Source organism: Agelaius phoeniceus, chromosome 1, assembly GCF_051311805.1.
Source record: "Agelaius phoeniceus isolate bAgePho1 chromosome 1, bAgePho1.hap1, whole genome shotgun sequence".
Classification (NCBI taxonomy): domain Eukaryota; kingdom Metazoa; phylum Chordata; class Aves; order Passeriformes; family Icteridae; genus Agelaius; species Agelaius phoeniceus.
The window spans coordinates 146,146-170,718 of NC_135265.1; the positions used below are offsets into that span (position 1 = coordinate 146,146).

At 62.2% G+C, this 24,573-nt stretch overlaps 2 protein-coding genes across 2 annotated transcripts in view; one reads left to right on the top strand and one right to left on the bottom strand.

The window, feature by feature from the left end:
• The first annotated feature begins 424 nt into the window (after positions 1 to 424).
• On the top strand, positions 425 to 7,492 carry GBX1 (gastrulation brain homeobox 1). The gene is given in 3 exon segments (XM_054644534.2): positions 425 to 477; positions 479 to 1,221; positions 6,708 to 7,492. Coding segments are annotated over 3 exon segments (1,320 nt in total). The 3' UTR covers positions 7,232 to 7,492.
• A 7,546-nt stretch (positions 7,493 to 15,038) lies between these two features.
• Positions 15,039 to 24,573, bottom strand: part of AGAP3 (ArfGAP with GTPase domain, ankyrin repeat and PH domain 3) — a 111,583-nt gene continuing 102,048 nt past the window's right edge. Inside the window, exons 14-18 of the mRNA XM_054630629.2 lie at positions 19,678 to 19,832; positions 19,147 to 19,237; positions 18,607 to 18,829; positions 17,322 to 17,577; positions 15,039 to 17,079 (exon numbers count right to left, since the gene is read on the bottom strand). Of these exons, the coding sequence (XP_054486604.2) occupies positions 16,864 to 17,079; positions 17,322 to 17,577; positions 18,607 to 18,829; positions 19,147 to 19,237; positions 19,678 to 19,832 (941 nt within the window). The 3' untranslated portion in view covers positions 15,039 to 16,863. The remainder of the gene's footprint in view (positions 17,080 to 17,321; positions 17,578 to 18,606; positions 18,830 to 19,146; positions 19,238 to 19,677; positions 19,833 to 24,573) is intronic.

Sequence of the window (24,573 nt, forward strand, 5' to 3'; positions counted from 1 at the left end):
GCACGGCACGGCACGGCACGGCACGGGGCTGCCGGCGCCTGGCCAGGGCCGGTCCGTCGGGGCGCTGGAGCCCGCCCTTCGCTGCCGTCCCCGGACCACTCCCCGCGGGCTCGGCCATCCGGAGCTGCCTGGAGGGCCCGCTCGGGCCCGGTTGCGGGAGCCCCGGTGGTGCCGGCGGAGCGGAGCCGGTTCGCCCCGTCCGTGGGCCCGGAGAGGGCTGTGCGGAGAGCGCGGCCCCGTCCCGTCCCCACAAAAGCACCCTTGTCCTGGCCCCGTAATTGCTAATCATCAATCACCATTAATAACAGCTGATGAGGCGGGAGGGGGAGGTGCCTTCCCAGGGGCCGGCCGCGCCGGGGGAGCGGGGCGCCTTGCCCCGCCGGAGCGGGCGCTGAAGGAGGAACTCGACCGTGATGTGCAGAAGATGGATGAGAGCAGAGGGCGACACCCCCGCCCGCCTCCCCTCCCCTCCTCCCCTCCCCTCCCCTCGGCGGCCCGGCCCGGCCCCCCCGCGGCGGGGCGGGCGGGCGGCTCCGAGCGCGCCTCCACTCCGCCGCGCCGAGACAGCGAGCGGGCGGGCGGGCGGCAGCTCTCGCCGGGCGCCGGAGCCCACGGGAGCCGGAGGGCGCGGGCCGGGGCCGGGGCCGGGGCCGCGGCGGCGGCGGCGGCGGGGCCCGGCGGGGGCGGGATCGCGGCGAGTTGGCGGCGGCCCGAGCTCGCCGGAAAGTTGGTGCCGGCTGAGCCGGAGGCGCCCGCTCGCCATGCAGAGACCCGGCGGCCAGGGGACCGCCTTCTCCATCGACTCGCTCATCGGGACGCCGCCGCCGCGCTCCGGGCACCTGCTCTACACCGGGTACCCCATGTTCATGCCGTACCGGCCGCTGGTGCTCCCGCAAGCGCTGTCCCACGCCCCGCTGCAGTCGGGGCTTCCGCCGCTGGCCCCGCTCGCCTCCTTCGCTGGCCGCCTCACCAACACCTTCTGCGCCAGCCTGGGCCAGGCCGTGCCCTCCATGGTGGCGCTCACCACCGCCCTGCCCAGTTTCTCCGAGCCCCCCGACGGCTTCTACCCCCCGCAGGAGCTGCCCCCGCCGCGCGCCGCCCCCGACACCGGCTGCCGGCGCGGCGCCGACGGGCTGGAGGCGGAGGAGCTGCCCCCGGGCCGCGACAAGGGCCCGCCCGAGCCGCCGCTGCACTTCCCGGACCCCTTCCCTGGCCTGGCAGGTAAGAGCGGCGCGGGCCCGTCCTGCCCAGCGGGGAGCGGCCGCCCCGCATCACCCGCAGCCCGGGGAGAGCTGCCCGCTCCTCTCCGCCGTCCCGGCGGCACCGGAGCCGAGTGCTGGGACCGGGGCGCGGCGGGCAGGACGGCGGGGCAGCCAGCGGGACCTGCCCTCGGCTGCGCTCCCGGCCCGGCTCGGAGCACCGAGCTCCCGGTCCGCAGCGTTCCCGGGTTGGAGTCAAACTTCGCCTGCCTCGGCCGGGCCGCGGGGCGGGAGCGGCGGGAGAGCGGCCGAGCCAGCCGCACGGAGCTCTCCGAGGTCCTGGCACTCGGCCCGGGGCGAGCGAGGCGGAGGCGGCGGCCGTCCCGCGGCTCGTCCCGCAGCTCTCCCCGCCCGCACCGATCTTGGTCCCGGTCCCCGTCCCGGTCCCGTTCGCTCCGGCGGGGGCTGCGCTGTCCCCAGCGTGGCGGGGCGGCCCGGGCCGGTGCCTCCCGGCGTCGCCGTGCTGCGACCACCGGCTTTCCAAAGTTTCCCCCGAGCCCGCCCCGCAGGGCCCACGGCGGAGCAGCCCCGCTCTCCTCCGTCCCGGCCGCCGGCTCGGCACCGGCTCGGGCCGACGGGCGGGCGGGCGGCAGCGCCCCTCCCGGGACCCCCGGTGCGGACGGGAACGGCTCCCGTCGGGGTCCTCGCCTTTGTGCGCTGCGACCGCTCCCCGAGAGCGTCGGCACCAGCCTCGGAGACTTGTTGCTCCGTATTTCTCAGCCAGGTCTAGCACCCAGCTCTTCTCCCCGGGTCCTGCAGCACGGGCCGTGAGGGGTCCCTGCGGCAAGACACAGACGAGCCAGCTGCTGCTTCTCTGGGGCGGCCTCTCCTGAGCTGTCTCTCCTGGCCGCTCCCGGGATCCACCTTTGTCTCACAGGCTTCTTGGCATGGATGTGTGCTGAGAATCTCTGGTGCTTCTTGCAGTGCTTGGCTGTTTGTTCTCCATCCTCTCTTCAGTCTCTTCTGGGTAAGCCCAGGTGCCTTCCTTGCCGTGCCTTATTCATCCCTCAGAAGAGCATTTCACTCATCAGGTACCCCTTAGACTTCTCACCCCAGGTAGGACAATGGGGGCATTCTGCCTCCCCCTTCCTGTGTGGGTCATTGGGTGCTCCTCCGGTGCTCCCTGGCCTCTGTGCTGAGCCAAAAGCCCAATGCAATCTTACATTTTTGTGAAAGTCTTCTCAGGGCAGCACTGCCCTGGCCAAAACCAGGTCTATACGGCCTCACCTTTCCCATCTGTGAGCAGATGAACTGCATTGTGCTTGATCTCCCTCTGCAGCTCCTCCATAACTGAGCCCAATATGTTCTCTCCTCCCAAGGGACTCAGATGAACTGTCCCAGACTGTGGCCACTTCTGAATCCAAGAAATCTTACCTCTAAGGCTTTTCCTGTTGCAACTGGCCGGTATGATGGAAGGGAAGTTGTCTTGCTCCAGCTGTTCATCCCCTGCTGCCTCTGGGCTCTGCTCTGGAGCCATGAGGGGTGCTTGTCCTTCTGCACAGGCATGTGCCCATGTGGACCCAGTTCTGTGGGCTGCTTTGCCCAGGCCCAAGAGGAGTTGTCAGGCCAAATGTGCCTGCCTTCTCCTTCACCTACTGCTTCTCCTGGCTGTACCAGACAAAACTGGAGATGGACAGTGTTTAACAGCCATCTTAGAGGAAACTCAGGAGGGTTATTGGGAGCTTTGTCCAGTACTAAGGAATAGAAAAATTATTCATGTCAACAGGAGTCATCAAAAACTATCTATAATGCAGTTTGTTCTTGCATCCAGTCTGTGGCCCTGACCAAAAGCAGTTGTTCAGGGAAGACAAGAGAGCACAACCTGTTTAGTGGTCAATTCTAAAATGATACTTCCCTCACATCCAGCCATCTGCACATCAGGGACTTCCTGTGCCAAGTGTTCTTTCTGTATATTTAGTAAACTTCGACTAATTTGTTTTCTGTGGCCTTATCTAATCTCCCCTGGAGTCCACCAGAAAGGAGGGATAACCTTGACATCAGCCACATCAAGACGGCAAGATGTTCCACGGATTTTTTTACCTGTAGAAGAACCTTGTGAAAAATAAATGCTCCCTTTTGACAGTTTTGCTGACATTCAGTGACTTATACTCTGGAGTGACTGCTGCTGTCCCTAGGCTCTGTTGGTATCTCCATGATGCAGGTGTCTGTGGACACAGGATCACTTGCATCCTGGATCTGCCAAAGGAATTAATGCACTATTTTAGGACTTCTCTCTGCTTCCACTGGGTTTGAAATTTGCTTCCAGCAACTGCCACCCTCCTTGAGCAGGGAGAGGCAGGCAGGGAATCTGGTGGTGAGAAGCAGCAAAGCTTGAAGTCTGGTTTATTTCCACAGCTGCCACAAAGGTATGACCCCTGGTGTAAGGGTACTTAACATCCCTAGCTCTCCACACCTCTTGTGAGAGCAGCTTTGTTCCTGAGCTGTTCAGATCTCCTCTGAGATTCGGGCAGAAGTCTGAGACTCTTCCCTGGTTTGGTGAAGTGACAGCACATTCAGTCAGGGACAGGGTGAAGTTTCTGTTTCCCTTACCAACACAGGGCTCATCACAACACCCATTCCTGACCCTGCTCTTCCCGATGCTTCCCTGGCAGCTTTGTCACCTGTGACACTCAAGTCTCTTCACCATGCTTTCCACATCCATAATCATAGAGTTACAGAATGGTTTGGGTTGGCAAGGACCTTTAAAGGCCACTTAGTCCAAGCCCCCTGCCATGGGCCAGGACATCTTCAACTACACCAGGTTGCTCAGAGCCCTGTCTGAGCAGGCTTTGAGTGTTGCTGGGGATGTGCTATCCACCACTTATCTGGGCAACCCACTGTTCACCACACTCATTGTGAATAATTCTTTCTTGTACCTCATTTAATCGCCCCCTTGTTCTATCACAAGAGACTTTAAAGTCTCTTTTTGTCTTTCTTATAAGCCCTCCTTAAGAACTGAAAGGTTGCAGTAAGGTTTACCTGGAGCTTTCTCTTCTCCACACAGAACAACCCCAACTCTCTCAGCCTGGCCTCACAGCAGAGGTGCTCCAGCCCTCAGAACATTTTTGTGACCCCCTTTGGACTCTCTTCAATGTCTTTGACAAGATCAATGAACAGCTGTGACTCTGTGAAAAACAAACCAGCGGGTCAACCCTGTTCTTCATTTACTGCTTCTCGTTGATTTTTCAATCATGATGCTTTGCTTCATGACAGTTTCACTTCATGTTCAAAGGCCTTGAAAGTCTCAGTACACCCAACCCACATGGGTGGGATCCCCTGCCTTCATTCCTTCCTTGCTGGTCGCATAGTAGGTGACTAACAGACCAATATACCAATTTTCTTTGTGAACACATCCAATGTAGATTATGTTATCAAGTAATTCCAAGTTCCTTACTGCAAACCCAGCCATTTTATAAGACACAAATGTGAGAGTGCTCCATTTAAAATTTGGAGTCTGGTTCAGAAGAGAGTATTCAGAGATAGCACCCACTTTGCAAACCATCATGTTGCTCAGTCTTTTCCAGCCTCCTGGGGCACAGCCTGGGCTGACAGGAGCAAGCTGCCCTACGAGCACTGTTTGCTGGTGTGGCTGCTGGGATGCCATCCTCCATCCCTGGGGAATTGCAGTGCCAGGGCAGGACCTAAAGAGCCCTTGGGGAAGACACTGAATTCCTCATCAGAGCTCTCTTACCTTGCCAGGCCCCAAGCTCCACCAGAGAGAGCTGGTACACAGAAGTGACAGCTCTTCTTTTCTTCAGCAAAGTGCTTGCATGAGGTTGTGCAACAGCAGCCAAAGTGCTCTTGCCACCTGCTGCTGATCCTCAGCGCCACAGGCACGAAATCTCTGGGTCTTTACCCTCTGTGCACATGGGAAATCTCTTCCCCTACCCCTGACCCTATACTCTGCAGCAGGACAGAGATGAAGGTGCTCTTTCCCACTGTAGGAAACAGGAAGAGCAGGGAGAAGATTCCAGATCTCCAAAGCCTGGTCTCAGGAAGCCGCAGGCTTGCTGCAGGACTGACAAGGGCTGTGGGAGCTCCACAGTCACCAGGCTACCAGCAATGTCTTCTGGGCTCGAGGAGTCTCCTGTACTGTTTGTTTATTTAAACCCTGCACTGCCAGGCTTCTGAGGGCGTTCTGCCTTTGCCCCTGAGGTGAGGTAAGGTGGCAGCAGCCCAGGGGCCCTGGCTGCATGGGCCAGTACCTGGACATGTTTAGAAGTTTGGAGAGCTGCTGCTTCTCCTTGTGCATGTTGGATTGTATAGAGCAGCAGTGCTTCAGGACAGCTCCTTCCAGCCGTGATTACTGCTCTTGGCTCAGACTTGAAGAATTTTCTGGTCTCTTCTAGTCTCAGCATGACAGAAAAGCTTTTTCACCTGCTTGTGCATAGCTGTGGGTCCTCCCTTCATGACCCCTGTCTGTGGCTGAGAGCATCTTCTCACTTTGAGCCCTTCTGCTATGGAAGGGACTCTCTTCCAAACCTCTTTCCTCCGTCTCCCACCATGTCCTCCCTTGCTCCATGGCTGTTTCATCCTTCAGGCAGCAGTTTGGGACACAGGAAGCTTGCAAGGAAGAGATTCATACCTCAGTGCCCTATCAATGTCCTCAGAGGCATCTTAGCAGAGGTGTCTGCCATGATCCAAGCACTGCATTCTTCCTGCCTGCTGGCCTGGGAAGAGGTGAGGTGCTGTCTGTTGGGTGATGTTGGCAGGTTCTGTCCTGCCCCTCTGCCCACTGCTGGGCATAGCTGAGCCCTGAGCATTGGCTGCCTCAGCACCTTCCTTGTTCCCTGTCTGCTGTGGTGCCTCCTTGGATTAGGGAGGGAGAGCCAGAAGTGGGGCCCCCATATCCTGTAGAGCCCTACAGAGAGGTTTGCTGGGCTGGAGCTGGCTCTGGATGCTGTTTCCAGGACTTCAGCTCTTGGCTGGCTAACAGCATCGATGGCCTGGTGCCCTGGGAAGAGACGGGGAGGGCTGAGCTGAGAGACGAGGTATGGGCGTTCTATCCTGTGCAGAGATCCAGACAAGCCCTGAAGTGTTGTGATGTTCTCCGCTAGACCGAGATCGTGGTGCTGCTGCGGCTGGGCCGGGGATGGGGCCGGGGATGGGGATGGGGATGGGGATGGGGATGGGGCAGCTGCTGCGGGGGTCAGAGCCCGGCGTGGCTCTGTCGGCGCTGCCCCTTGCAGCCGGGCGGGCTGCGGGGACAAGGGACAGGGGGCCCGCCAGGGGAGCGGCTGGCGCTGCCCGCAGCGGGACCCGGTGCGGGGCCGGGGCCGGGGCTGGGGCTGCGGGACGCGGTGGTGACGGGCTCCGAGGAAGCGGGAGGAGCTGCAGCCTCCCGCCGGGGAGCGGGGAGAGCTTCCCCCGCGGCTGGGGGGCTCTGGGAGCGGAGGGGCCCGGGCGGGATGCGGGGTGCGGCGGGCACTGACGCTGTGTGCCCCGCAGATGGGAAGGCGTACAGCTCCGACGAGGAGAAGCTGGAGGTGAAGTCGGCGGCGACGCCGTGCAGCGAGCGGGAGGAGGAGAGCTCGGCGGGCGAGAGCGAGGAGGAGCCCTTCCTGGACGGGGCGGCCGCCGGCGCCGCGCTGGGAGCCAAGGGCAAGGGCAAGGGCGGCCCCGCCGCCGAGCAGCCCCCGCCGGGCTCCGGGGCCGGGAAGAGCCGCCGGCGCCGCACGGCCTTCACCAGCGAGCAGCTGCTGGAGCTGGAGAAGGAGTTCCACTGCAAGAAGTACCTGAGCCTGACGGAGCGCTCGCAGATCGCGCACGCCCTGAAGCTGAGCGAGGTGCAGGTGAAGATCTGGTTCCAGAACCGCCGCGCCAAGTGGAAACGCATCAAGGCTGGCAATGTCAGCAACCGCTCCGGAGAGCCCGTCCGCAACCCCAAGATCGTGGTGCCCATCCCGGTGCACGTCAATCGCTTCGCCGTGCGCAGCCAGCACCAGCAGATCGAACAGGGCGCCCGGCCCTGAGCCCGGCCGCGCTCCCGGACCCTGGGGCGGGCGGCGGCGGCGCTCCCCCTCCTGTGTACATGTCCCTTATTTATTCCGTGTAAACTCTGTACATACGGCAGCGTGTCCTTCTGTCCGTGCCACGGGGAGTGCGGCCGCCTGGCCCTCGGGCCCTGGCCGCCCGCTGGGCCGGGCTGAGCCGGGCCGGGCCGGGCCGGGCCGGGCCGGGCCCTCGCTGCCGCTGGCGCCCGCCCGTGTATAGCTGTGATTTCAATAAATTATTTTCTATGGAGCAAGACCACGTTCTTCCTCGCTGCAGGAACGGGTGTCCCGCGGCCCCGGCCCGGCGCGGGCAGAGGAGGAGAACGGGCACGGGAGAGGGATGGGAACAAGGACAGGGACAGGGACGGGACAGGGGCACGGGCAGGGGCACGGGGGGCGGCGGCGCCGAGAGGCGGCCGCGGAGGTCGGGGCGGCAGGGGGACGGGGAGAAGGGGAGGCTCCGGGCCTTACCCGCCCTCGGGCGGTGCCGGTACCGGGGCCCGCGGAGCCGGGGCCGTGCGGGCTCATTGCAGCCGCTGCTGTGCCGGTGCAGAGATACGGGAGGGAGAAGAGGATGGGGCGGGCCGGGAGGCGCCAGGGAGCATCCCCAGGCCGGCCCTCCCGCCGGCGGAGCCGGGGCCGGGGCCGGGGCTGGTTCGGGAGCGCCTCCGCAGCTCAGCCCGGGCTGGGGGAATGCGTGGATGTGTGTGCTCTGCTGCCGGCTCCCAGCACGGCTGCGGCCCCTGCCCCGGCCCAGCTCCCTGCGCTGATGCCCTGGGACAGGGGCAACAACAAAAGGGGCTCGCACATCCAGGCCAGCCATTCTCTGCTCCTGAGAGCTGTTGCAGGAGATGCTGCCTCCGCAGCCAGCCAGCTCCGATACTGAGCCCAGGCCCAGAAGCCCATGAGGACCCAGCTTTGCACAGGGCACAGCTGCACGCCCAGTCCAGAGCACAAGGGCCGCGGGGCTCCCTGGGTGTCTCTGCTCTGGTGTGACAAACACCGGTGAGTCCATGGGGCAGGGCAGCTCCCGTGCCTGTGCTGTGGTAGCAACACCCATTGCAGTGTCACCAGATGTTCCTGGAGAGGGGGAGGGCTCTCTCCAAGCTTTGGCTGGGGCACCAATTGCTCACAGGTTTGATAGGGAGCTTGGGTCACAAACAGTCCAGCCAGCTGCTGTTCCCTCCCCTGGGAGACACAGCTTGGGAGAGCAGGAACTCTCCCTGGCAGCCAGAGCTGACTGCACCTTCCCCTGCTGCCACAGCAAGGGCTGGGCCATCTCTGTGCTGCCTGGGGAGCAGTGCTCCCTCTGCATGTCCCTTCCCTCTGTGGCAGGTGCATTCTGTTCACCTGGAGCATGGGGTCCGTGCTCAGCCTGCAGAGCTGAGTCCTCCTGCAGTGCCCTGGAGCTCTGGGGCCCTGGGTGGCTGTCCCTTCCCCTTGGCTCTTGGCTCCAGTTGGCTCGTGTGGCCAAAAGACAGGCACAGCTCAGATCAGAGCAATCATTTGGACAAAGCTGTGCTTCCACGTGTCCTTGGTGGGTGGCTCTTTCCATAGAAATATTTGCTGCAGGCAGTAAGAGGGTTCTGTGGGATCCTTTCAGGATTTGGTTTCTCAGCACAGCTGGCTTCCACTACAAGACACCGGCCTCTGTCCCTGCACCACTGACCTGGAAACAAGGAAGTTTCCTCAGGAAATGCCTGGCCTGGTGCTGCTCACAGCACCCCCAGCATGGATTTGCCCTGTCCAGGTAGCAGCACCTGCTGGCATTCCCTCTGGATGAGGGGAGTAAATGTCCTTTGGCAGCAGCCCCCAGCACCCTGCTCTCAGAACTGCCAGCTCCCTCTCCATCAGGCTGGGCTGGAGCTGCCTGCAGCTGCACCCCTGCTCCATCCCGGCTGGGGCTGCTCTGAGACAGGGGCTGACCTCAGCTGTGCTCCATGCCTGCACAGGGGACACAGCTGTTTGCAGCCATGGCTCTGGCACAGGAACTGGTACTCACTCTGCGTGGGAGGGCAGGGGCAGGGTAAAGCCATTCTGCAGCTGCACACGGGGCTCTGCCACTACAAATGTGTCCACATGAGGGGTCTGTGCCACTGCAGCCGATCACAGCACAGCAGTGCATGCTAACCACAACACTCCAGAAAGTGTCCACAGCTCTAGGCTTGGGCCAGTGACATCTAAAGGAGTAAAATTTTATTTTAAGGTCCAAGAACTCCCTTATTCCCACCAGGCATTTCTAGCTGACACTGGCTTGATATGTCCTGCCCCAGTGGCAGTACTGGTTTATTGTGTCTTTAACCCATGTCCCCCACCATGGAGGCCACTGCCCACCCAAAATCCGTGTGCAGAGCACCCCACTCCACTGCATGCTCATCCATGGGCTGCTGCTGAGGTGGGTCCAACACCTACAGCTTTCAGCTGCATGGAAGGTTTTGTTGTTCCTGCTGTTGTTGTTGTTATATTAGACCAATCCTGGAGCCCATACACACTGCAGCCCTACAAACAGCCACGCTGAAATCCCCACAAATGCTGCAGAGGTGCAGCTCTGTGCAGAGCTGCTGGAGGTGACAGATTCATGCTGTTACCAGCGCTGCTGGAGAGAGCTGCAGAGCAGCAGAGTGTTGCTGGCACTGAGCAGAGCTCCCTGTGAACCCTGAGCACTGTGATGGCTCCGGTGCCTCCTGCACACGGAGAGCAAAGCACGGCACCGTGAGCACGGTGCAGGGCACTGCCCATCTTGTGCAGTGAAGGCACCGCTCACCCTGCACACTGAGCACTGCACAGCACTGCCCACCCTGCACACTGAGCACTGCACAGCACTGCCCACGCTGCACACTGAGCACTGCACAGCACTGCCCACCCTGCACACTGAGCACTGCACAGCACTGCTCACCCTGCACACTGAGCACTGCACAGCACTGCTCACCCTGCACACTGAGCACTGCACAGCACTGCCCACCCTGCACACTGAGCACTGCACAGCACTGCCCACCCTGCACACTGAGCACAGCGCACACACTGCCCACCCTGCACACTGAGCACTGCACAGCACTGCTCACCCTGCACACTGAGCACTGCACAGCACTGCCCACCCTGCACACTGAGCACTGCACAGCACTGCCCACCCTGCACACTGAGCACAGCGCACACACTGCCCACCCTGCACACTGAGCACTGCACAGCACTGCCCACCCTGCACACTGAGCACTGCACAGCACTGCTCACCCTGCACACTGAGCACAGCACAGCACTGCCCACCCTGCACACTGAGCACTGCACAGCACTGCCCACCCTGCACACTGAGCACAGCGCACACACTGCCCACCCTGCACACTGAGCACTGCACAGCACTGCCCACCCTGCACACTGAGCACAGCACAGCACTGCCCACCCTGCACACTGAGCACTGCACAGCACTGCCCACCCTGCACACTGAGCATTGCACAGCACTGCTCACCCTGCACACTGAGCACTGCACAGCACTGCCCACCCTGCACACTGAGCACTGCACAGCACTGCTCACCCTGCACACTGAGCACTGCACAGCACTGCCCACCCTGCACACTGAGCACAGCGCACACACTGCCCACCCTGCACACTGAGCACTGCACAGCACTGCTCACCCTGCACACTGAGCACTGCACAGCACTGCCCACGCTGCACACTGAGCACTGCACAGCACTGCTCACCCTGCACACTGAGCACTGCACAGCACTGCCCACCCTGCACACTGAGCACTGCACAGCACTGCCCACCCTGCACACTGAGCACTGCACAGCACTGCCCACCCTGCACACTGAGCACAGCGCACACACTGCTCACCCTGCACACTGAGCACTGCACAGCACTGCTCACCCTGCACACTGAGCACTGCACAGCACTGCCCACCCTGCACACTGAGCACAGTGCACACACTGCCCACCCTGCACACTGAGCACTGCACAGCACTGCCCACGCTGCCCGAAGCAGCTGTGGCCCCTCCTGAGATGGGAGAGCTGTGGGGGCCCCCATGAGCTGGAGCTCCGGGTGCTGGGTCAGACTGGGACTGGTGGGAGAAGGAGAAATGATGAGAAATGAGAAACTGGCCACGATGATAAACTGGGCAGTAAAGACAGACCCAGGGCAGCTGAGCCATGAGGCTGGCTGGGGCCTTGGGAGGTCTCTGCTCCAACACCTGCTCGAAGCTTGTCCCATTCCAGATGCTGGAGAATTTGCCCATCTCTTCCCTTATCTCCAAGTGGGGGCAGCCCCTCCTCTTTGGGCCCTGTACCAGTGCCAAACCACCTCCCTAGTTTGTTTTTTCACTTGCATCTATTTGTAATTTCCCATCCACCAGCTTCTGGCTGTTACCCTGTGTCCTGGAGTGGGAACTGCTGGGGAAGGAATCTCCACACAAGCACTGGTACCCATGTCTGTGCACGGGTACACACACGTGTGTGCACACAGAGTAAAAGGTAGATACAGGTGCAGACACACACAGAGATAAATACATAGAGTGTGCTTATACATGGACATGCATTTGTTTATATAAATATGCTTATACACACACACACACATATAAATATATATATATATATATATATATATATGCATTCATAAAACAAGGCTTTTGTTGCCCTAAGGAAGGCATTTTCAGCATTTACAAGGGAATTGTCCCTACCCAAACCTGTCCACTTGCTTACCTGTATGGTGGTTCTTAAAGAACTGGGAAAGGAGCAGGGATTGCATCCCATAGAGTGTTTATTCACTCAGCACAACAAAGCTGGTCCTCAGCATTCCCTGTCAGGGGGCTTGTATAAGATGTGATGGCCCACAACACAATATGGTGCTGGTACTATCATTAGCCAGTGGCTCCAGGACTAGCTCAAGGTGTGGGAGAGAAACAGTGGGCAAGAGAGAAACAATGTCCCAATGGCTGGCACCTGGGAAAGGTTGTGACCTCCCCAACTCCTCTGCAGCCTGTGCAGCTTGTCCAGGGCCCCATCAGCCAGGCTGGAACTCGCCTCGGGGCTTTGTGACTCCCTGTGCTGTGGAAGTCTGCACCCACCTGCAGGGCTGACTCCCATGGATGGGCACAGGTCAGGTGTGGTAGTGGAGTGTGGGCTGCTGCACCTGAGTGAGCACAGCCTGAGGAGGCTGGGACACTGTCACACCTGTGCCTTTTCCCCAGAGGCAAGGCTGGCGGGACACATGAAGGCAGGATCTCTGCCCTGGCCACCTCTGCATGTGCTCAGCACCAGCCCAGCAGCCTCAGGGTGGACAGTGCTGCCCCATGCCCACCTGTGCCCACCTACAGATCCCCAGGAAGCTGTGCCTGCTCAGCTGGGGCTGCAGGAAGTCCCGTGGGGCTCTGATTGTAAGTTGTGCCCTGTGGGGTTTTTCCTGGCTGTGCCCAGGCTCTCTGGGAAGTGCTGCAAACCCGTGGTACGGCTGGTTTCCAGCCAGGGGCTGCACACCCTGGATTTACTCCTGGCAGGGGGCTGCAGCCATGGCTCCTGTCCTGTGGCACCCACCTCCCTGCCCCGGCTCCAGCCTCAGCTCCACGGTGGGAGCGCTGCTGGGGCTGGAGTCCTCCCTGGGGCAGAGTCCTCATGGAGCTGCTGTGGCCACTGCTGGTGCTGGGCTGCCTAACTCAGAGACACCCCACTGCTGCTGCCCTGGCACAGTCCTCTGGTGTACAGCAGAGCAGAGGGCTGGCCCGTGCCCTCCCTGGCATCAGCCTGAACACTGACTCCTGCCCCAAAACACAGTCACAGTGCCCCTGAGCACAGACACAGCTTCTAAACGTCCCTAAACATGGACACACACCTCTTCCCCTGAACACAGACATGGAGCTCCTGCCTCATGCAGCCTGTCCTGGCCCAGGGCCACCTGAAGCCACATTGGTCACCTTGGCACCCAGATGTGCCCCAACACTGGAATAATACTGGGCTGGGTCTGGCCCCCTCTTGGCTCCTCGGGACAGTGTCAGAGCCTGCAGACACCTGGTGGCATTCCCTGCCCCAGGTGCCAGCAAAAGGGCATCACCAGAATGCCCAGCACCTGTTTGCAGTCTGAGCAGCAGCAGGGCACAGGGCCTGTCCCCACGGGGCTGTGTGCCCAGCACTGCCACTGCCAGCTGAACCAGGGCTCCGGGTGCCCTGAGCAGCCTGCGCCCCATGGGCACTGCATGGGCCATGGGGGCTGCTGGGGCTGTGTGCTTCCAGGCCTTGGACGTTGATGATGTCCGTGGGTCCCTTCCAGTTCAGGGTGCTGCATGATTTTGGTTCCAGAGCTGTCCCCGCATGGCTCCTGGTGGCATGGCCATGGGTCACAGCCCCAGCTCCAGCCCCAGTGCCACAGCAGAGTGTGGGGGCAGGCGAGGGGGCCCCTGGGGTTGGAGCTGGGTCCAGGCTGGCACCCGGGGGCCCCTGGGGTCAGAGCTGGGTCCGGGCTGGCACCTGGGGGCTCCTGGGGTCAGAGCTGGGTCTGGGCTGGCACCTAGGGGCCTGGGGCAGGGCTGGGATGGGAAGGGAGGCGCCAGGGCTGGGTAGGGCGGGATCCCGCGCGGGAGATGATGTATGGGCAGATGTATCAGATCGCACAAGATAAACAAGCAGTGAATTTCATCAGGGCCCATCATGGCTTTAATTTGGCTGCCTAATGAGTCAGATCCAGCCGCGCAGATAAAAGTTGTCAGAGCCGCAGCCCTAATGAATTTCTTGCCACTTGTAATCAAGGCAGCTTGTCTGAGGGGGATGATTAATGGGCCCCAGAGGAGCTGCCGTCCCTCGGCTTCCATTCCCGTTAATGCAGTCGCCAGGAAATTAACCAAACCCAGCACTGGGCTGGGGCCAGGGCCGGTGTGGGGGCACCCATGGGCACCACGAGGGGATGGCAATGAGGGGTGACATGGGCGCAGGGGCCAGACTGGAACTGGGACCAGGACCGGGACCAGGACCAGGATGAGGACCATGTCAGCATGGGCACACACAGCCAGAACACATCAAGGAGTGGAGGGGAGCCCCCAGCAAGGCAGCCCTGTGCCACGGGAGCGGCCCGGGAGGAGCGGCAGGGCTGTGGCAGGGACGTCCGAGGGTACCTGTGGCAGCTGGGCTGTCCTGGCACCTCCCTGCCTTGCAGCACTGCCGCACAGGCTTGGGGCCCAAGGGCTGTGCCCGTTCCCAGTGCAGCAGAGCCTGGACCCAGCACAGCACAGACACTCCAGGCACACCCGGAGCCCCTGAGTGCTGTTTGTGGCGTGGCCTGAGTGCAGCCAGCCCGGAACTGCCAGCACTGGGGCCCTGCTCTGCCCACAGCCATGAGAGGCAGGCGAAGGCAGGGCAGACACACGGCTCTCCTCACGGCTCGGGGTCAGCCTGTCTTTGGGACTCCATGATCCTGCAGCCTGCACTCCCGGCTCGCTGTGGCAGCCCATCACTCCCTGCCTCCCTCAGCCCAGGTCCTGTGCACAGGGACCAGCCGGCCCAGCCCCCTGCCCTGCATGTCCCCTCTCCAGCACAGCCCTCTGGGGTGCCCATCTCCCATCCCCCAGAGCTGGGCATTCCTCCGGGGCCATGTTCTGGCATTGTCCCTCAGTGCCCCAGGCTGGCACATCCCCCCTCCAACCTCAGCACTCTGCCGTGTCCCAGGGGCCTGCTCTGGCACAGGACTGATGTTATCAGAGCTTGAGCCCGAGGAGAAGAGGCTGAACGTTGGTCAGTGTGGGCTGGAGAGTCACCAGAGCCAGCTGCAAACCAGGGCTGCATGGAGGCCCCAAAGGCAGCACACTGAGACACTGGCCTGGCAGGAGGTGGGTTGCTTTATTGGCCTTTATCTCCTTGGCTGCAGATAACACACACAGGGCAACTTATGGAAAAGAAACCGTATATACAGAGTGTCCATATAAATATTTCCAATGTACATTTTATACACAAGTGACAGAGACATTCCATAGCAGTGTCCAAAGCCTTGAGGTTCCAGCATTCAGCTAGAGGCTTGACCCCAATGCAAAGAGAGATGCTCCTCTCCTCTCCTCTTGCTCAGCTGGAGACCAGCCCCACCTGGGCAGCAGCAGGAGCCAGCGGGAGGCTCTGATGGAGACACTGTGTATGGCTTGGAGCTTGGAGTTTTAACCTGGAAGGACAGTGACTCTACAGACAGACAGACAGAGCTGGGGATCCCGAGGTGACCATCCTCTTTCCCCTCTAGGTCAGCAGGGAGGCTGGGGAGGCCTTTGTCCAGGGGCAGTGCTGGGGAGGTGCTACCCTTGCATCAGCACACGGGGAGCAGTCTGGGTGCGTGCAGCCCTCCCGCACTGGCCAGAAGCAGAGGAGCTTGGGGGTGCAATGCAGAAACACGCACCTCCTGCTGCCCCCCACCTCAGCACTGCACTGGGGGTGTGGCAAGGCCAACACGGAGGGAGAGCAGGAGGGAAGTGACCACACTGACCTCCCTGAGGGAGCAGGCGCAGCCATCAGCCTCCCTGGTGCTGCTGTGCAGGGGAGGCCACACAGCTGAGCTGCCCCCAGCCCCTGCTTTATCTACAGATGTGTGGCGGGAGCAGGAGACACTGCCTCCCCATCCACGTACCGGTCATGAGAGCGGGGGGCACTGGAGCCACCCCAGTGACTGTGCAGGAGCCCTCACAAGCTGCCAGCACGGGCTCTGCACAGCAGCATGGCCAGAGGCGGCTGGAACCAGCGCAGAGGAGCAGGACCTGGCTCCCAGCTGGCTCCCAGCCTCCTCCTGGCTGGAGCAGGGCTCTGCTGGGGGCAGGCACCGTGGGGCTCTCAGAGCCACTCCTGCAGCCCTGCTCTGCAGCAGGGCTGGAGGGCAGCTGTGCATGGGAAGAAGCTGTGCCAGGGCTGGCACTGAGCTGCACAGGTACAGTGAGCAGAGGGCTGTGCACGGGCAGAGGCTGTGCCAGGGCTGAGCTGCATGGGTGCAGTGAGCAGAGGGCTGTGCTGGGCTAGCCCGTGCCAGGGCTGAGCTCCACAGGCACAGTGAGCAGAGGGCCGTGCTGGGCTAGCCCATGCCAGGGCTGAGCTGCACGGGTGCGGTGAGCAGAGGGCCGTGCCAGGCTAGCCCATGCCAGGGCCAGTGCTGAGCTCCACAGGCACAGTGAGCAGAGGGCCATGCTGGACTAGCCTGTGCCGGGGCTGAACTCCACAGGTGTGGTGAGCAGAGGGTCGTGCCGGGCTAGCCTGTGCCGGGGCTGGCACTGAGCTCCATGGACATGGTGAGCAGACGGCAGTGGCGGGCTAGCCCAGGTGGGGGCTGGTGTTGAGCTCCACGGGCGCGGTGATCAGAGGGCTGTGCCGGGCTAGTCTGTGCCAGGGCTGAGCTCCATGGGCGCGGTGAGCAGAGGGCAGTGCCGGGCTAGCCCGTGCCGGGGCCGGCGCTGAGCTCCACGGGCATGGTGAGCAGAGGGCAGTGCCGGGCTAGCCCGTGCCGGGGCCGGTGCTGAGCTCCACGGGCATGGTGAGCAGAGGGCAGTGCCGGGCTAGCCCGTGCCGGGGCCGGCGCTGAGCTCCACGGGCATGGTGAGCAGAGGGCAGTGCCGGGCTAGCCCGTGCCGGGGCCGGCGCTGAGCTCCACGGGCATGGTGAGCAGAGGGCAGTGCCGGGCTAGCCCGTGCCGGGGCCGGCGCTGAGCTCCACGGGCGCGGCGTTGTTGTTGGCGTTGGCGTTGCGGCGCGGCAGGCTGGGGGTCAGCGTGGCGGCGCTGTCGCTGGGGCAGCCGTGCTGCAGCAGGATGTCGATGCACTCCTGGCTGCCTGCGCGCCGGGCGTAGGCCAGAGGGGTCAGGCCCCGAGCGTCCCGGCTCTTCACATCCACTCCGTACTGCATGGGAGACAAGCAGCTGGTCAGTGCTACCTGGGAACTGTGTGCCCAGGGGCACGGCAGCAGCAAGGGGCAGAGAGTGGGAGGGTGGGCATGGACAGGGGACCAAGAGAGTGGGCAGGTCAGTGAAGTGGGCATGTGAGGGAAGCCATGGAAGCAGGACGGATAAAGGTAGCAGGGAGGTGGGGAAGCACCGGGATAGCACCAGAAGCACTGCGGTGGAGGTGTGGGTTCTGTCTTACCCAGATGAGCAGCTGTGTGAAGACCACATTGGCCATTGCGCAGGAGAGATGCAGCGCTGTGCGCCCGTCTCCATCTCCGTAGGTCTCGTTCACTTCCTCCTTGGTGCCATGGGCCAGGAGTGTCACCACGAGCCGCAGGTCATCCTCCACCACGGCCCGCAGCAGCTGCTGCCCCAGCGGGATGTCAGACTGGGGCAGTGGGGCCAGAAAGAGCTTCTGCTCATACTTAGCTCGGATCCAGCGCTCCTTCTCCTCTCTGCCAGACAGGACATTGTCACAGTCACAGTTGAGACAATTTGCCTGGGCCCCAGGCACAAAAGGACACAAGTATCAGCACTGCCACGTGAACATACTCTGTGAGCAGTGAACATCTGTCACACCCAGGTATGTTCTGCACAGCCCCTGCCGTGCCCCTGTGCCCACAGCTGCCACCGAGGCTCTGTCATCCCACTCTGGACACCTTCCCAAACCCTGCTCCACTCCGTGCCCCTCCTTCAGCTCCCTACGGACACGGTGTGCTTACAGCCATGCCTGCTGTGTGTCCTGCAGCCAGCCCCCGCAGCTGTCCGTGTGCAGCTCCGGCTGCAGCCCCTCACCCCCGGTGCTGTGGGCCCGCGTGGGGCAGCTCGGGGACCGTCCCTGCCCCAGGCCTGTGCGCGGGCCATGGCCAGCGGCAGGAAAAGGCCAGCGCTGCACACACCAGCCCAGTGCCACGGGAGGCACCTTATCGCTGCCGCCGTCCCGCCTGGTGCAGACAAAGGCTGTGTCCGCGTCCGTCCCGCCGGGGCGGCGGATCGATGCGCGCCGTGCCCCGCTATCTGCTGCCATTCTCTCCATCTGCGGCTGGCGGGCGGCCATCAATGGCGCGGCGCGCATGCGCGCTGCCGGCGGGCCTGACCCGCGCCCCGGCGCTGATAAGCGCAGAATGGGCTCTTGTCGGCCTGAGTGACAGGAGAGCGGCGGCGATCGGCACAGACAAGGGCTGAAAGGGACAGGCCCTGGGGACCCGCACCACGCCGCCAAGCCATCTCTCTTAACCCCTTCGGCTTCGCAGCCAGCCTCAGCTCTCGGAGCCACGGCACGGCTGCGGCTGCCGTGGAGCCCAAGTGCCCCGCCAGGGAGGCAGGAGAGGGTGGCCAGTGCCTCACGGGCAGGCAGGAGCCCCACACTGGGACATCCTGAGGAATCCTGCCTGCCCCAGTGGCTGCTCCCAACCCCTGCAGTGCCACCCAGTTCTCCTGTGTGGTTCCCAAGAAGCATCTCTGGGGTTCACCACCTCCCTTACCGACTGCTCTCAGGAGTGGGCTTGGGGTAGCCCTCCACCATTCCCTCCCAGACAGCGTTTGCGAGGGCGTTGCCGATGGCCGTCATGACCATAAGAAGCTCGCTCGGCCAGTCATCCAGGTCCAGGGAGCGCACACGGGACAGGTGGGTGCCCAGGTTGCGGTGGATCCCGGAGCACTCGATGCACATGAGAGCACCCAGGTTCAGGCTGGCCCAGTCTGGATCTGAGGGCAGCAGGATCAGCGGGGGAGAGTTAACAACCTGCCCAGCCTCACCAGCCCGTCTCCTGCGGCTCAGACTCGTATCTGCAGGCACCTGCCCAGCTCGGTGTCCCTGGAGAGGCCAGGCCCTCAGGCTGGCCCGGGAGGGGTCACAGGGTGGCAGTGGGGGTTGCACCCCACCCCGAGGAGCAGCTGCAGGACAGGGCAGGACAGACACACCAAGCAGGTCTCTCTGGGCTCAGAGAGGGGGTGCCTGGGTGGCTGGAGCTCCCTCCCCTCCCCTCCCGGGTGAGCCCCCCGCCCAGGGTGCCATCTCTTACTGGGTGCGTCGCAGTCCACGCAGAAGCTGTTCCCGCGCGCGGTGCGGACGGCCTGCATGGCCTGCGCGTCGCCCTGGCTGCCCAGCCGAGCCTGCAAAGAACCCCACAAGGCCCTTCACTGCAGGCCAGCCCCCCTACCCGCACCCTGCACCCCTCCTGCCATGCCACACCACGCTCCAGCAGGCTGGCCAGCATGGGGGCTCTGACAACAGGGGCTGGAGAGCCAGAGGAGCAGGGGACAGTGGGCCAAAGTGGGGAGACAAAGGGCAGAAATGTCCAGGGAGGGAATGAACCATGCAGGATCCAGCCGCATGGGATGCAGAGTACTCTGTGGGGCCAGAGCTAGACGGGGAAGAGGTGACAAGAAACCCAAAGGAACTGCACAGTCCCAGGGACAGGACTGAACTCCCACTGGAAGGAGAGGGATCCCACAGGATTCAGCTTGGACAGACAGGCAAGCGTGGGACATGGAGGAATGTGGCAAACCAGATGCTGGAGAAGATAGAACAGAAGCTGGCCAAGACCTCTTACCTTGTTTTTGCTGCTCTCACAGCCCTGCAGGCTGGCCAGGATCTGGCTCTCAATGGCCTGCACCCAGAGCTCCCGCTCCTCTGACGTTGAGGCTTCAAAGAGCCACGTCTGGCCCGTCAGTGACACGATAATGAACTCAAATGGCTCATCTGGTTCTGGAAGAGAAAGGTTTGCCTAATGTGGGACTGGGAAGGAGGGGGTCTGCCATGGGACAGATCCTGCCATCCGCACATGGCAGGGCTGAGGCAGCAGCAGAGCCCAGCAGGCTTCTCTCCTCCTGCAGAGAAGAATGAGAGCTCTGTGCCAGTCCTGCCTCCTCCCTCCCTCTGCCCCTCACAGCTTCACTGGCCTGTGGAGCTCTCCCTGCCCTGTGTCCCACCCTCAGAGAAAGCTGCCAGCCTCTGGAGCAGTGGAATCAGCTCCTCCATGGGGCCGGTGCCTGCAGACAGCCCCAGTGCCAGGGCTCCATGCCCACCCTGGACGGGCCCTGCACACAGAGTGAGTGAGGCCAGGAAGAGGAGCCTGTGCAGCAGGCTCAGAGGCAGCTCCTCACCAAGGCTTAGGAGGTGTTCTGCCCTGCTAACACCTGCCAGCCTGGCTTTGCCTCACACGGCCCCCCACGGGCACAGTTCATGGGGTGTCGTGTCAGCCTCACACCCAGCACCAGCATTTACCTTTTATTGCCAACTTCAGTAGTTAGTGCAGTAAATGACTTAACTAAGCGGGGCCTGAATGGAATGACTAATAAACGTTATGTCACAGCACACGCTTCAGCTCATAGCAAAATGATTTGTAATTACCTAATTAGCGTTATGCAAATAACACCCTCATCTCCATAATGTGCCTTCCCAGCTCTCTATTAAAAGCAGGGAGTCAACTGCTCAGCTCCAGAGACAGCGCGGAGGCCGAGGGGCCTCTGGCCCACATCGCGGCAGAGCTGCGCTGGCCTCAAGCCTGGCAGGGCCTGTGCACACCGGGCATGATGTGGGGAGGTGAGCAGGGCAGTCTGGAGGGGATTGAGGGGGGTCTCCCTGGCTTCTCTGCAGCACAGAAGGCTCTCACTGCAGAGGGGAGCAGCAGGAAGGCAGGCACTGAGGAGCTGCACAGCCCACAGTGAATGGCTGCAGAGGCCCCTGGCTGTGTCCCACCAAGGGCATGGCAACCCTCAGCTACTGTGGGGCCTCCTGGGCCCATCTGAGCCAGGCTGTGTCCACCAACCTCCCCAGAACACGGTGCAGCCCTGGGAAGCCTCCTTAGGAGAGCCAGGTCTGTTGGGCATGATGGGAGTGTACAGCCATTCCTCCAGGCTCGTGGTCAGCACCTGCACCAACAAGCACCAGGCCTGGAGACCACCAGTGCTTGTGAACTGGGGCAGGAGCACAAGGCTGGGTCTCCACACCATCCGAGCCTGGGGAGGATGGAATGACTCCAGCATGAGGGCTTGTCCTTCCCAGATAGGAAGGCAAGGCCCTTTTACTCATTTCACCCTAAATCAGCCTGGGACTCCTCCTCTGGGGAAAGATGTCTGCAACTGCGTGTGTCCTGCTGGAATGAGAGACTGAGCCCTCAGGAGGACGACAGACTGCAGGGAGGGGGTAGTTAGCCACGCTGCTGGACTCTCCCCTCTGTGATGCACAGGTGTAACTGGGACATCCCACTTGTCCAACACTTTCCTCCAGCTCTCAGCTGCAGGAGAGACCCCACAGACATCAAGTCCCAGCTCAAGAACAACATTCTTGGAAAATATACAGCTGCCAGCCTGTGAATACTAGGAGAGGAAATAACCAGGCAACAGCCAGGCTAACAGGCATTGCGTCTTTTGCTTGCTGGCACCAGCCCCTGTGAGTGCTGCCAGAGCCCAGCACGGGCAGGGAGCCCCCAGACTGCAGGGGAGCCAGGACCATCCCCCCACAGCCACAGGGCTGGTGGCTGCTGAGCACTACCAGCCAGGCAGGAATGAGCAGCAGCTCCCTGGGCAGAGGCTGCCCAGGTGCTGCAGGGAGCATCTGCAGACAGGGCTCCTGGGGGACCCTGACACATCATAACAGGCCCTGTTCTCAAACCTCGTCCTGCCTTGGTCTGAGCCACTGTGGCTGCTGCTGCTGCTGTGCTGCTGAGCCCAAGCCAGCTGCCTGGACTGGGTACACTTAGAGGAGTCCTCCCTGCTGCTGAGCCACTCCTGCACAGCAGGACGAGGACATCATGGTCAGCAGGACACAGGGAAGGTTCCTGCTGAGGGCTCACATGGCTCCATGCTCCTTGGTCCTGTTTCCTGTTTGCCCAGCACCTCCCCACCAAGCAGGCAGGCAGGCAGGAATCCCAGCCCCAGCCTTCCTGCACCTGTACACTTCCAGGGAAGCAAGCATCAGCCCTGCCTGCCCAGGGCTCTGGTGTGGGGGTCACTGCTGCTCCTTGAGGCACCACGCTGGGGCAGGGGGCTCCATGTGGTTCCCACCGCTCTGCTCAGGACATTCACAGCAGGGCAGGAGCTTCCCTCCTTTTGGGTGAGAGATTTCTGGGGCTCCAGCCTGACTCGGATGGACTTTCCTACGGCCACATTCCAGAGCCCTGGGGCTGCCCAGTCCCAGCCCTGGGAGCAGTCCCAGTCCAACCAAAGCCCTGGCGCCAGCTCTGCAAGACGCAGGACCTCCGTTCCCCTCCTGCTTTGTGCCTCCTGGATTCCAGCTTCACGCCAAACAAAGGCCCTGTTGCTCTCGGAGCCCGGGAAGAGCTAACAAAGGACCACAGCTTTTCTGCTGTGCTGTGGCCAATTCCCCACCTCACAGTGCAGGATGGCACCATGGGCTGATCTCTGTGGAGGCCTCAGCACAGCATGACTACGACAGAAGAGTGTGGCACTGCAGGGTCACACCCTGCAGGATTCACACAGGAGGACCAGCAGAGCTGGGAAGGGAATCAAGGACTTGCAGCAGCTTCGAACACTGTGCAGACCCACCTTCTCGGTGGAACTAGGACCAGTTCCCGAGCTCCTCAGGGCACCCATACAAGTTGAATCAGTTGTTTTAGGGAAAGCACTGGGTATTCTCAGCTTCTTCTGGGGAGAGGTACAGGTTTCCAATGTGGCAGGGCCATTTCTGGCTGGATGAGAGGGAGGCACCAAGCAAATGACATAAGCAGAAGGGTTTAGACTACCGCTGCTGAAGCAGAACTGGCAGAACTCCCTCTCCTGCCCCACACATGGGCACAAGCTCCTTCCTGGAGGCCAGAGAAGTCCCAGAGCTTGCCAGCTCCAGCCTGACAGGGCTCAGACCTCAGAGGAAGCCACTCCTTCAGGAGCAGGGAGCCCTTCCCAGCTGCCTCCGAGTGAGTGGCTGCCCAGGGGCAGATGGCAGAGCCCGGCCCCAGCCCTGTGATGGCAGAGCCCCCAGCCCCACAATGGCAGGGCCCCCAGCCCTGTGATGGCAGAGCCCCCAGCCCCACAATGGCAGAGCCCCCAGCCCCGCCATGGCAGAGCCCCCAGCCCTGTGATGGCAGAGCCCCCAGCCCCACCATGGCAGAGCCCCCAGCCCTGTGATGGCAGAGCCCCCAGCCCTGTGATGGCCGAGCCCCCAGCCCTGCCATGGCAGAGCCCCCAGCCCCGCCATGGCAGAGCCCCCAGCCCTGTGATGGCAGAGCCCCCAGCCCCGCCATGGCAGAGCCCCCAGCCCTGTGATGGCAGAGCCCCCAGCCCTGCCATGGCAAAGCCCCCAGCCCTGTGATGGCAGAGCCCCCAGCCCTGCCATGGCAGAGCCCCCAGTCCCCCCCGCCATGGCAGAGTCCCCAGCCCTGTGATGGCAGAGCCCCCAGCCCTGTGATGGCAGAGCCCCCAGCCCTGCCATGGCAGAGCCCCCAGCCCTGTGATGGCAGAGCCCCCAGCCCTGCCATGGCAGAGCCCCCAGTCCCCCCCGCCATGGCAGAGCCCCCAGCCCCGTGATGGCAGAGCCCCCAGCCCCACAATGGCAGGGCCCCCAGCCCCGCCATGGCAGAGCCCCCAGCCCCGCGGCTGCCCCGGTATGCTGGTGGGAGCCCATTACACCAGATCCATTAGAATTAGTGGGCAGTGGAAATGAATGCGCTGCCTCTCTCTCTCTCTTGATGATTTTTTGATGATGTTTTAAAGACTGAGCTCCGTGAAGAGTTGCTGAGCAGAGTGGTGTGAGCCGGCTCTGCTAATGGGTGTTAACCCCACGACCCCCCTTCCAACACTGCCCAGGAACCAGGGTTCTGAGCAGGAGCAGGATTAGGGAGGGCATGGCTGGGACAGCAGGCCCTGTGGCACCCAGAGCCCAGCGGCAGCCAAGACCATGGGCAGCCAGGGCCTGCAGGGACAGGAGCAGCCCAGGGCAGTCACCATCCCTCTGCCAACACCCCAGCCCTGGGGGGAAGCACCACGGGGCTGCCAAGAATGAGGAATGGAGACATCCTGTGTGAGACCAGAGGGACAGCAGGACAGTATAAAGCACCCACCAAGATGCAAGGGAGCCTGCACCTACTGCTGAAGGCAGCCCTGGGGAGAGGGTGCCCAGTGGAACAGCGTGTCCCACTGACACCTGTGGGATGCCAAAGAGGAAAAGGAAGGGGAGCAGCAGTAACACAGAGTGCTGCCTTCACAGCTCATACCAAGCCCCCTCTCTAAGCTCTGAGTGGGGGGAAGTACAGCTCTGAGCACAAGGGGTACCAGGGAGCTAAAAACGCCTCAGCTTCAATACAGGGCTGGGGCAGAGCTTGGCCCTGCTCAGCAAAGGGCTCTGGCTACACCCTGCACTGGTGCCCAGCCCAGAGAGCCTCCTGTAGGGACCCTGACGTGGTGCCACGGGAGCAGTACTTCCACCTCCACTCCCATGGACACCCTGCTTCCCCGTGGGGTGCACGCAGGCAGCGTGGGACAGGCTGGCC